The 12,772-nt window shown below is 37.7% G+C and overlaps 2 protein-coding genes across 2 annotated transcripts; both read right to left on the reverse strand.

Annotated features, from left to right (window-relative positions):
• Positions 1 to 1,057: 1,057 nt before the first annotated feature.
• avpr2b.1 (arginine vasopressin receptor 2b, tandem duplicate, 1) lies at positions 1,058 to 2,545 on the reverse strand. The gene is made up of 2 exons (XM_088916662.1): positions 1,678 to 2,545; positions 1,058 to 1,266 (listed from the first exon to the last, which is right to left on the reverse strand). The coding sequence occupies exons 1-2, from the start codon at positions 2,543 to 2,545 to the stop codon at positions 1,058 to 1,060; spliced, it is 1,077 nt and encodes a 358-aa protein (XP_088772788.1).
• A 2,628-nt stretch (positions 2,546 to 5,173) lies between these two features.
• trnt1 (tRNA nucleotidyl transferase, CCA-adding, 1) lies at positions 5,174 to 12,748 on the reverse strand. The gene is made up of 8 exons (XM_088916647.1): positions 12,620 to 12,748; positions 10,942 to 11,080; positions 10,234 to 10,427; positions 9,454 to 9,592; positions 8,366 to 8,492; positions 7,891 to 8,084; positions 6,601 to 6,845; positions 5,174 to 5,891 (listed from the first exon to the last, which is right to left on the reverse strand). The coding sequence occupies exons 1-8, from the start codon at positions 12,710 to 12,712 to the stop codon at positions 5,643 to 5,645; spliced, it is 1,380 nt and encodes a 459-aa protein (XP_088772773.1). The 5' UTR covers positions 12,713 to 12,748; the 3' UTR covers positions 5,174 to 5,642.
• Positions 12,749 to 12,772: the final 24 nt, after the last annotated feature.

Genomic DNA, 12,772 nt, shown 5'->3' on the forward strand with positions numbered 1-12,772 from the left:
CAGAGCCCTCTTTGATAGTTTGAACCTGAATGTAATCCCAGTCAGATTACATGGAACGAATCTCGATTGAAGTCCATTATTGCATCAATCAGGTAATTGCACATTGAATGAAGGCCTTTACTGCAAAATGTTTAGGCTACATAAGTATATTATAACATCCCTAGCAACAGAGATGCCATGAAGTGGATACTGGTAATTCAGATAATGAGCAGAAAGGATCTGAAAATTTGTTTCCTCTCTGCAATGAACCCTGGAAATTCGGGGTTTTCATTCTATTTTTTTTCAGAAGGTCATAAATGCCCAGAGATGCTGTCCAATTACTGAAAAAGGAATTAATAGTAGAAATTGTCTATAAATTATAATATATTATATTGTATATATAAATTATACTGTATATATTATATATATTAAAATATATATAATTTTATATATAAATAAACTGGTTTGTATTTTTTTTTAAATGCAAATGCTGAATTTTGGAGTTAAACAATTTCAGTATAGAACATTTAGCCTCACGTTGATAATCTTCTAGGAAGTGTTAAATTTCTTCAAAATAGCAAACTGGACAATTGTTTCTAGCCACAAACCTACAGTATAACTATTGTTGCTATTTGTTTGCCTGGAGCATTGTTCCAAGGCGGCTTAAATTTGTACCTTTGTATACATCTTGGCATTTTTTAGTCATTTAATATTAATCTTACTGTGCTTTATAACTAATATAATGCATAAGGTGCTTTATAATGACGTTTGTAAATTTTCTCACGTTTATAAATTCAGCCTCATCTTCTAACAACCATCTTATCCATCATTTGGGACAAAACATACTGTACCTTTAACATTTTTTCCTGGCACACATTCTTTAATATTCTTGATCGCGTTTTTCCTTGTGTTCCACCACACCTCAGCATTCACTCTTCAGATAACTTCACATTGAGATTCCACAAATGCCTTAAAGTTAAACAACCTCTATGTCAATGATAACTTGCCTAAAACGGTTCCATCTATTAATTCTCTTGGTTGTTTCGGTAGAGTGAATTAAAAAAAAAAACGGAGCTCTTTATCTGGAGTCAGAGAGTCTCTTGAAGCTCATGTACAGCGTGCTGACCACCGTAGCCTCTTCAGGCGCTGAGTCCTTCATGTTAGACTGTCTTCTGCAAAGAAAAGACACCAGTTTCTTGGGCAGCTGACCACTGAATAGCAGGTAGATGCAAGGGTTGGCGCAGCTGTTCAGACTGGCTAGCAACATCAGTATTGTAAATGTAGCAGCTGTATAGATAGAAACAGGGTCAGTGTTAGTATATTTAACAGCTACAGTATTAGAAATCATAACCTTTCTTTTTTTTACACCACCATCTACCCTTCAATAATAACGCACACGTTTGAATACTTAGTTTTACTATGTATACAGCAGATTTAAAAGCGTATAATGATGACAATTAATACTGTATATTAGAATAATAGAATAAAGGGATGTCGCCACGTTAGTAACTATTGGCAACTCTTGGTTTTACTTTTCTTTGTTTTTCACGTGATTTAGACTGTTTTTCTCAAAGCTGAAGAGCCGTGAAGTTCATTTATTGCGTCTTTCATTTGTGACATACAGTATGTAATTTGTTTCTAATCCTGTGAATTCTGACCTACAAAGAACGACTGGCAGTGTTTAGAATATGATCTTACTTTCTATGGGTGCGTTCACATCCCAGACAGACCAGAGTTGGACAGTGAAGAATGGAGCCCAGCAGACAATATATGCGACCACAATGACCACTGTCATCTTCACAGTCTTGATTCTGGCTTTAGACACTCCTGTCACGCTGCTTGCCCTGGAAGGGAGGGGGTTAGCAACGGGTGCTTCTCTTCCCTGGTGCGTCTTTATGTAGAGGTTAATCTGGACGGCTCTGCAGATTCTCACCTGACACACTATTACAGTAAGGATAGGTAGTACAAAAATCACAAGAGTCGTCCAAGTCACGTACGTCTTTAGCCCCCAGGGCTGTATGAACTGAGCCCAGCAGTCGAACACTCCCGGTGCGATTTCAAAACGGGAAAAAATGAACATTTGAGGAATACTGCCAACCAATGCGATAGCCCAAGCAACACACACCGGGACGTTGCAGCGCGTTCTCTTCCTTTGGAAAGTAACCATGGGGTTGCATATTGCCTGGTAGCGGTCAATGGTCATCACCACAATCATGTATGTGGACGCAAACATGCCGACAATCTGTAGGTACTTGATGGCCCTGCATAACGCGTCGGGACCGATGAACCTGTCAGTTATGTCCCATATCAGTTGAGGGCATATCTGAAAAAACGCAACCACTAAGTCTGCCAGGCAAAGGTGCAGAACGAAGACTCGCATTCTGGAAACCTGCTTTCGTCTCTTCCAAAGAACCAAGAGAAGCCCGGTGTTTAAAACTGAAGCGCTCAAAAATATTACGGCCAAAAGCGCAATTTCAATTTTTGCCAGGCTCTCATTTCTGCCAAGACTCTGGGTCGCTTCCATGTCGACACTGAAATTGCTGATGTTTGGGTAAAACAAAGCCATCCTTCTTCAAAACGAGTTTTGAACTTTAACTCTGTAATATTGCAATCCGGAAAAAGTAAAAAAAGAAAACGTGTTAATACTGAGATTAAATTCACTAGCGATATTCAACAAACTTGACAACGAATTGCAACATTGACTTTTATCTCCAATATCGCATTTGGGAGTCTCAAACTTTTAAACTATAAAACTATTCGGATCATTTTCATTTTTGAACATTTCTTAACATTAAAGCATTTTGTCACTTTTCTTAAAATTAAGTACAAAAATACAGATTACAAAACACAAAATATAAACCTTAGCAGTACTCAGACTAGATAATTAGGCTTTCGCTGCAGAACCAATTATAACAAAGTTGTCTATAAAGATATATATATATATATTTCCCTGGCATTTAACTTTTCCTTCAAGTTCTTAAATGATTTTATTTGTAAAAAAAATTCAACTTACAACGACTTTCTTTTGTCTTCTTTAAGGGTTAAAAGGGGAAAGGAAACTGGATTTCATAATATTGCTTTGTAAAAAGCGGTGCCTTTGACAGACTACTGCAGCTGTATGTGGGCTTATATTTCAGGAGCGCTTCAGCAGGGAGGAGCTATCCTTCAGCACCACACCGTTACAAAGAACTCTTTTATTGCAGCGTCCAACATTCATTCTTAATTTGATGGTTTGCAAAAAACCAGGACGCAGGACAAGATTTTTAAAGAGACCCATGCAAGGAAGCCGATTGAAACTCGAAGACGTTTCGTTGTAAATGAAGTATATAGATACTGTATTTTTGTGCGGAACACAAGCTCCTGGAGGAGCCGCATGACTTTTCTGGTTGTGCGAGACATGTCAGATATTTTAAGAAGGCTACTCTTCGAAAACACAAATTACTCGAACGATTTTCGATAAGGGGTGCGAGAACATATTTTTAAAAAAACCAGGGGATGCAGGCTGCGGTGAATATTAATCACCACTGTTACAAATTGCTAAGGCCATCATATTATTCAGTGTTAAAATTCGTATGTAAGCTATTTGCGCTTCGACACTCGGTTTATAAAACGATGTTGTCAACAACAGTAATTAATAATAATAATATTTGTCTTTTCTTAAATAAATAGGACTTGCGGAACTATCGAGATGAAATGAATCGGTCCCAGTGCACTAATGTAACCTCTGTGGTCAGAACTGGTTCATAACAATGTCTTGGTTCTAATTATAACTATTCGTACCTTGTTCCAAAGGTTCTGATGTTAATGGGCGGCAGAAAGTTGTTTAAAACGTCTAGATAAAAGTACTAATACTGTATATCACTTAAAGGTTTTAAGTTATGAACAATAACCTTCATCGACAAATTATGATAGACACAGACTTGTGTCAGACAAAACTTGCATAATTTAACTTGTTTAATTGCCATTTCATGAAAGTATGTAATTGTTTCTAAATATAATTCAACCTATAGAAGACATTAACTGATGATAAGCAAACCACAAGGCACCTAAAGCTACAGCTAAAAATATTTAGGCAAGATGATTATCTTCTGGAGAAAAATGTTTTGAAAATTTCTAATTAAATTATTGCTGACTCACTTCTAAATACACAGCTTTATTCTTCTATTTGTATTAATCTTTCCAAAGCTGTTGCCAGAGTAGATCATGAATTTAGCAATAGGGTAGTTGACTGGTTACAAAAGTGTTTAATGGACAGAATTCAATGCATATATGTTGATTTTACCTGTCTGTACAAAGACAACTCAGTTTTATACTAGGCTCAGTATAAGTTCATTAGTATGAAGATGACACCCATTAACATTTTGGTGCTCCCACCTTCAATTTAGTAAAGATCTGCAGATGTTTCAATCTTAGATTAGTTTTGTTCACAGGAACTAAATCTTAGGAAATGGAAAATGTATAGATTTAAGCATTTTTATTACAAATATCTGGCCTAGTGGCTGGAACTTTTAGTTCTAAAATTCACAGAGAACCTTTAAGAAATCTCAGTCTAAGTTTCTGTTTTAAACTTGTGGTTTACTTTTAAGGCAAAGAAAAGGATGATAGCTCACAATTTTCTGTTCAGACACCAGGTTATGAAGACACACTTTAGATGGATACTTCATCAAGAAGTTCAGAAAGTTCAAGAATGTTACTAAGGGATTTTATGCTGCTGCCTCACAATTTTTTGGGGTTTGAATCCAGTCTGTGGTGAAATTTGCCAATTATACAATCAGTTTTCCCTGGGTGCTCTGCCTTCCACCCAAATTTCACAGATGTGCTGGCTAGATTAAGTTTAGTCTCAAAATTGGTCCCATGCGTGTGAATTCTGCAATGGTCTTACCAACTTTTATCTGATCCAATTCTACATTTTTTGAAGCATGCCTCTTTCTGAAAATATCAATGACTGGCTGCAGGACAGGCCACGGCACCAGGCCAAAAAAATGAAAAAAAAAAGTTAAGTAACCAATCCTTTGATACAGAAAGCTATGTGAAAAACTGCCCTTGTAATTCCCATTTGCTTGACAGGATTGTGCCGCTGGAATGCTGATGAACTCATGTAGTTTACAACATAAGAGGGATAAACAGGAGCAAAGCTTATTCTCACCTTAAAATTAAGCAAATGGACAGGTTAGATAAATAACTGAAAAATGACACTGCTTTAGGTTTTATTACCTTTGAATACTCTTGGGGGGGAAAAAAGGCAACAGTGGTTTAAAATCTTGTACGTTCGTGGAAACAAAAGAAATCCGCATTATTGTAACACATGAACAAACCAGGTGCTTCATGGAGAGACTTACACAAGTTAATTCCATTCACCAGGTTTCACTATATACATTTGTTTATGACATGGAACAATCCAAAAAGAAGTGATCTCAAATCTTGCAAGCCATTTAAACACACAAAAAAAAATTACTCTAGAATCTGCTAACATAACTTTTAACTTTTTTTCATTTCACACTATCATACAGTGAATGATTTTCCTGTATCGTCACGTGAGCAGCTCCTTTAGGCTTTGACTTCCAATATGCACACGTGCGTCAGTGGCAGGTCAAGTCAGACAGGAGCGATTTCCAACTGCTGTCTTAAGTTTGAAGAGGAGCACACAAGGAAAGCTTGCCTGTTCATAATTTCTTGACACTGTTCAGTAGCTCTTCCTTGTTCATTTGATAGTGGCTCTTTTTCCACATTTCCCTCAGTGACTGTATTGTTGTCCCTATCTCCTTGCCCGAAGATATACCCATTTTCCTCAGGTCATGGCCACTGACTGGAAAGCGAGGAATTGACCATTTTTTCATTTCAGCCAACAACTTTCCCTCTCCCTGGTACTTCAGGAGCTCACAGACCTTGCTCTGTGCATCTGGCTCCCTAGACTGGGATTTAAAGACAACATCACAGACGGAGACAAAAACTCATATCTGACATCACGTGGTTGAGAAATATTGTATATCCTTCTGATTTAGCAAACATACTTAGCACCACTGTATGAAAGCTGTTTGAAAAACCTAAATATATATACTGTAAATGCAAGAAAAAAGCATATGAAAAATGCAATAATTTTTCCTAATTATCTACCTATTAAGTCCATCTTCATTGCACTAATTGAAGCACTAAAACTAATGAAGTACATGATGGGATACAAATTACTTTTCTTGTTGGTGCTTATTTTAAAAGAAAATCATTAGAATATATAATATATTAAAATCTACACATTTAGTATCACAATTTCTCTAAATATTTTCATATAACTGTTAAAAGATGTAAGCCCTCAAAGGGTAAACCTACATTAAAAGGGCTATTGAGTCAAAACAATGCAACTCATCTGCTACTGTTGTATAGACACTGCTACTGTTGCATTAGAACAGGGTCAGTTCTTTCATTAACAAGGTCATAACAGCTAAATGCTACTGTTAAATGGTAAATGTTAAAATTCTAATTTTATCCTCTAGGAACAAATGCTAACATTTGTTTTTTGCTCTGCTTCCCACATTTTATTGGAACAGGATATGCTTCTGACTGAAGGCTTACTGTTGCATCAATATAATTAAAAAGGCGGCAGGCAAACAAAGAGATGAAACTTACATCTATAATGAAGTCTGTGTAAGGCTTCAATTCATCCGACGCCTTCAACAAATCTCTCCTGTACTTCACCAGAAAGAATCCCAGGGTTTTCTCCTCTTTTGAGATCTTTAACCTGAGGTCAAGCCTGTCCACATCATGTGTGTCCCTGAATAATGCAGACAGGACAGTCATGGGCTTCGGAGACCACCGATGGGCATGATTCCACACTCGGTCCAGCTCTTCTAAATTCCCTCCCACAGGTAACCCTGAAAGAGCAAACCAGCTAAAGTAACACGTAGGCAGCAGTGCGTCGTTTAGCAACTGAGGCCTGGACTCTAGGTTTCTTTACCCAGTGTTAAACCAGTAAGCGTGAGCTAATAAGATGCCTAAGGTCTAATTATAATGTAGTTGGGGAAAAAAAAAGTCCGTTGCAAAGTGCAAGATTTGGTAACATGCTGAGCTCATGATAAAGTATAATGCTCTCGTAATCCAGCATATCCTTGTCTACTCAATTTCTTTGGCTGGAAAAGACTGGGACGCTAAAGCAATGGCATCAGAGGACACTATCTAACCCTTAACATTTCACAGGAATAACATTGGAGATGCCAGTTTTGTATGGGGAAGGAGAAAGTAAAAAAAACAACCAAAAGATTAAATAATTTGTTCTCTTTTGGGAAATTCACATCTGGAAGTTTCCTGGCACTTAGTGGCCACAAGAAAACTTTCAAATGTACAAAGATGTTATGTAAAGAGACAACAAGGAAGTGAAAACTCTAGCAGTGACTCCAAACATTGCGTCTTCTAGTATCTGATCCAGCCAAGTTCTTAATTTCAGATTTATATTTGACTTATGTCTGTAAATTTGCTTTCAGCTTTGAAAAGGTCAAATTTCTGAGCTGCCCCTAAACATGTGTTGCCTAAAATGTAACCACTAAGACACCCAGTGGAGGGAAAAAAACGCTCACTGTGGGTGTGTTTGATTCAGTATCTTTTCCATTTATGTTCATCATCAATTCATCAACTCATAAGAGCTGTTTAGACAGAAAATAATGACCGGTAACCTGAGGAGAAGCTTGCCACTATTAAGACTGTATGCTGAAGTCCCCAGAAACAGAAGCTTTGAAGAAACGTATTTTCTGACACTGAGGATTGACCAAAGAAGTCTAAACAAGAAAGCAGATTTAAATGATCAATTAGTGCAGATGAGTTAGAGCCCAGTTGTTATGTTATTAACTGAGCAGACTCAGTGTGTTCCTACAGGACCAGGGTTGGCAACTACTGTACTAGACTGTACTGGATGATTCCCCTTACCAATGTACTGGGCAACGTCAAGGTCATAAATAAGGAAGAGTAAATGAGCAGCATGGTTGCCCATCAAAGTCTTTTTCAATTCGACCCAAATCCTCTCCCCAGAGATGGCAGCCAGGCCCTTGGCATGCTCTTTTATTGCCTTCAGTGTCTCCGCGTCATGATCTCCAGGCTCCTCTGCCACTTTCCCATAAAATCTGCAGCCGGATAAATCAAGAGACGTCACATGGAATGACGGCCATGAAAATCCTCAGCAGGCTGGCTGTGGTTAATGTTCTATGTGATTAAAGTCAGCACTCACTTTTTTTAGCACTCAAGGCATTAAAATAAAGAAAGCAAAGCCTCCTAACACAGATTTCTTTTAAATAGTTTATCTGTATTGTATATACATTTAAAATCTCATAGTTCTATCTTGAGAGGCTTGGCAGAACACTATAGATGTGTATGCCTCCAAGACAAAATGTAATTTTGCACCAACCTGAAATATCGGAGAATTCTTAAGTAATCCTCCTGGATCCTCTGGGATGCATCTCCCACAAACTTGACCTTTCTGTTCTTGAGGTCTTCGTATCCATTAAAATAATCATACAGGGTTCCATCTAATCCTAGCAAAGTACAACAGAGCCCAAGTTAACAAAGCAGACACCTGAAGCTGGCTTGGCTCAGTGTCTTTTATTGGAAATCAATGGTGTTATTTATCAGACAGAACAAACGTACACAGTGAGTTGAAACCAGTGAACAAAAAAAAAAATTCACGACCTTTCCAGATATTTCTAATGAACTTGGAACATCAGGTTTTCTTTATTTAAACTTGATTTCAATCACTATGATTATGAGGCAAATGGTGAGTAAGAGATAAATGACAGATACTCTACAGGCAAGGTTGCTACAAATGAAGAGGAGAAGTACCATGCAGCAGGCTTTGATGTAAAAAAGAAAAAAATCCTAGCTATAGACACTACATGCAAACATAATTATTGTAAATATTACAGATTTTATTCATTATATGGCACTACAATAAAGAAATAATCACTCGAACAGTGTTGTACTCCAACGTTAACTCTTCAGATTAACTATTCTGTTGTTGTTTTTTTTCTTTGGACAAAAAGATGTTTGGTCTCAAAAAAACATATTTTTGGGAGGTCTGTGTGTCGAATGGATACAACTAACAGACTAATCAAATAATAAATAGAAAGAGAATATGTTGTCAACTGGGAAATAGAATGCTGACTATGGCAAGCAGTTGTAATTGGATTCTTCTAATTTCATGAAAAGCACAAAGTAAATCTAAGCCCATATAAGACACCAAGAAAACACACTTGTGGAAAAATCAGGCTACTCAGGTTAGATTTTTCACAAGATTAATCCTCTTTAAATATTTTCACTCTTTCAGCTGGCGTAACGCAAGAGCCACTGGTTAGAGATTGCTTTTCATAAAAGGATGACAAACTATAAATCGTGGGTTCTCCAACTTAAACAGCTTTATTTGCTCCACCGCAGCCATTGCTTCTTCAATTAAGGTATCAGTTAGACAACTAAGTACAGAGGAAATGGAAAAGCCTTTACCTAAAAACATGGAATTGATGGTGAGGTCCCTGCGCTCTGCATCTTTCTGCCAGTCGGTGGTAAACTCCACCTCTGCATGCCTTCCATCAGTCACAACATCAAGCCGCAGCGTGGTTACTTCAAAATTCTGATTGTGCACCTGGAAAAGACAGACGCGCACCTTAACTCTGTTGTAACAGCTGTGCCAATAAGCTTCATGTTGGGAGTGATCCTGCTTCAGTTTCAGAGCTCTATCTTTAAAGAAAAGGGTCAGAAATATGAGGGAGCCATTCATCCATTCATTCCATCTTGTTTATTTGGCTTCTATGAGCTCATCAACCCCTGAAATCTCAGCCAACTTTTTGAATGATACCAGATTGTGGGCTAGGCAGTCTGTTTCTGACTCCATGTATTTTGCAGAAGGAAGAGCTTTTTGATTTATGTCCTAAATAAATCTGCTCCTCATGTATGCCCATCATGTACAAGTACTATAGTTTATTAATGAAGCTCAACTCTCTGCTGGAATATAACCAATATATGAAGTAATCTTATTAGTATTAGTAGTCTTGCACTAATACTTTGTCTTTATTTATTTTGGCTTGAATCAAGTCCAGTACTTGAAAATAGTTACTTACTGGGCAATCTAAAACATACGCAAACCTTACGGCAGGTCAAATTATGATTCCACAGATTTTACAAAAGAACCTGCACAGCTAAGAGTTCTCCTCAAAAAGGACATTCTTTCTTTCACTACAGACTCAAGCTGACAGTTTCTGTGTTAAAAGATCAAACAAAGCTGACCCTTGCAGTTATGGTACCATGCTTCTCTCCATTAGTGTTGATCATTCTGATGCCTGCTGCCTGGAACATGCTTTTCATCTCATCAGGGGTGGCTGTGGTGGCAAAGTCCACATCCTCGGGCTGTTTTCCAGACAAGAGATCTCGCACGGCGCCCCCTGCTATTCTCAGCTCATACTTGTTCTTCTCAAACAGCTCTGGAGAAACAAGAAAATAGAGAATAGTAAAGCAGACAGCAGTTCATCAGGTGAAATACAGGAACATAACTCAGATTAAATCACCAATAAGACAGGCAGCTTTAAAATACATTATTACATCACTTTTAATAACCACCTATCCAGTTCAGGGTCACAGTAGCCCAGAGCTGTAGAGCTCAACAGCAAGCAAAGGGCTAAAGACTGGATGCACCCCAGACAGGATGCCTGTCCACTGCAGGGCACACAAAGACACAAACACACACACTCACAACAGAGCCAATTTATACAGAAGCCAATTAAAAACCTAACAGTATGTTTTAGAACTGTGGAAACCAGAGCACCCAGAGAACGTGGGGGAGAACATGCAAACTTCAAACACATAGCACCCCAGGAACTGAACCCAGGGCACCAGCACTGCAAACCAGCAATGCTAACGAACAACTCCACTTTGCTGACCCAAATTTAGAAGTAAAATTACTAATCAAACCTTAGCAGCATTACGTTAATAGCATACCTGCTATGCCATTCAGCCCATCTGTGAATAATGACTGAAAGTCTTTTGTTTTCAGCTGCATGGTGAAAAGGCTTCTGTAACTCCAACTCAGAGAAACTCTACCAACTATGGCTGTGCTCAGAATTACTTGCCTCCACATCTAAAAAGAAAGGAGAGATTTTGGGGAAAAAATAGTATTCAGCACAAATTTAAAACTGAGTAACGGAAAATCTCCAGAATGATCAAATCATATATTGGCATTCTAGCTGTTCAAGATAAAATGTATGTGACAAAGCAATCCAACCTCAACATTTTCTTAAAACAACTATGTTGTCTATACATCCTTAAGCTGTTTAATGGATTCAAGAGAGAGAGAAAGGTTTAAAATATATATTAAATAAAATATATGAAAGCATAGGAGGTTCTTGTGAGGAAGAGTGACAAACCTATAGTTAATCCCTAATTCTGGCAGGTTTTTCATCCAGCTGGTTTCATAGCAACTAAATTGAGCTCATTATTGAATTAATTGATCCAGTGGTTTAATAGCTTTTCCCAGCTCCTGAGCTGCTGGTTCTTTAAAGAGACCTAGAATTTGGAATTCGGATTTGGAATTGGTATTGGTATATACCCTGTAAAAATTTCTGAGTGTCACAACTGTCATCATTTAAGTGTGTTGCCAGAAATGCAGCCAACTGGACCTCTCAGAAGGAATAAAATAAAACACTCCATGTTGGTGTCTAATGTAGTGTAATTCATTACCTGTATTGTTCATTGACAATTCATCAACTAGCAAAAACCATTTAGTTAGAAGGAACAATAAGCAAGTTGAGGACAGGCTGAGAAATGTTATGTACAGTGGCTGAAGATAGAAACCATTTTTTTGATACTCAAGACTAACCGAAGAAGTCAAGTTAAATAAACATCTAAGCAAGCAAGTAGAACAACTAAGTCATCAGTTGGCTGTGAAGATGCTTGCTGAAATTGGCTCCGGCTCCACCGCAACCCTGATTTGGAAAATGTGGTTAGAAAATGGGTGGATGGATGTAGAGCTCAGCTATCTACTGTACATAACCAGAAGACTATGTTCCTCTAGGACCAGGGATGGAAACCATGGCTGTAGTGTAGGCTTATATTTAAATAGGGGTGGCCAAAACGTACTTCTGGAAAGTAAGCCAATACACAGTAAGTTTTATAGGTTACCTTTAAATTATTCATCTTTTACCAACTTCAAAATCTCATTTCCACCATATAAGCAGGTGGTTTGTTCAGTTAAATTGTTTACTAGCAAAATAAAAATACCAATACCGCGTAACTTACGGAATTAGTCCTAATGTACGTATTTACTAAATTAATTTTAAAAAAATCACATGATCCAAGTCATGACAGACACGATTTAAGAATGACCAATTACACGTGCAGAAGTACATTTCGCCAGGATCTTGGCTTACTAAACCTGCGATATTCAAATCCTATACTATTTAAATGTTGCTAATTTTATCAGTATTGAGTTTCTCGGCAAACTGAGCAAAAATATTTTTAAACCTATTGTAATAAAATGACGTACTTCCATAAATACAAATCCAAGGCATGCATTTGCGGGTCTTGAGCTTTACTACTCTTCGGGTGTTTAACGATTTAACAAATACGTTTACTCAAGATGGAAATTTATCTCCCCTACACAACGTCTTTAAATACTGACCTGCTGAAAACTGTTCAAAAACACTAATTTCAACTCGTCACATCCATAGCACGACTCATTCACTTCCTCCCGCAGTGGACGTATTACACGCATTGTACTATGGCAATTGTAGTATTTCTTGAGAGTACTGTATGAGCGACGGCACTGTCATCC

Source organism: Atractosteus spatula, chromosome 5 (genome assembly GCF_055471065.1).
Source record: "Atractosteus spatula isolate fAtrSpa1 chromosome 5, fAtrSpa1.hap1, whole genome shotgun sequence".
In the NCBI taxonomy this organism is placed as follows: Eukaryota; Metazoa; Chordata; class Actinopteri; order Semionotiformes; family Lepisosteidae; genus Atractosteus; species Atractosteus spatula.

Excerpts from the sequence above, each read along its gene's own strand:
- avpr2b.1 (XM_088916662.1), bottom strand. The coding sequence starts at position 2,545 with ATGGCTTTGTTTTACCCAAACATCAGCAATTTCAGTGTCGACATGGAA. Across the intron at positions 1,267-1,677 it reads TGTGAACGCACCCATAGAAA|CTGCTACATTTACAATACTG; the intron begins GTAAGATCATAT and ends CTATCTATACAG.
- trnt1 (XM_088916647.1), bottom strand. The coding sequence starts at position 12,712 with ATGCGTGTAATACGTCCACTGCGGGAGGAAGTGAATGAGTCGTGCTAT. Across the intron at positions 11,081-12,619 it reads TTTTGAACAGTTTTCAGCAG|ATGTGGAGGCAAGTAATTCT; the intron begins GTCAGTATTTAA and ends CTTTCTTTTTAG. Across the intron at positions 8,085-8,365 it reads AGAATTCTCCGATATTTCAG|ATTTTATGGGAAAGTGGCAG; the intron begins GTTGGTGCAAAA and ends ATCCGGCTGCAG.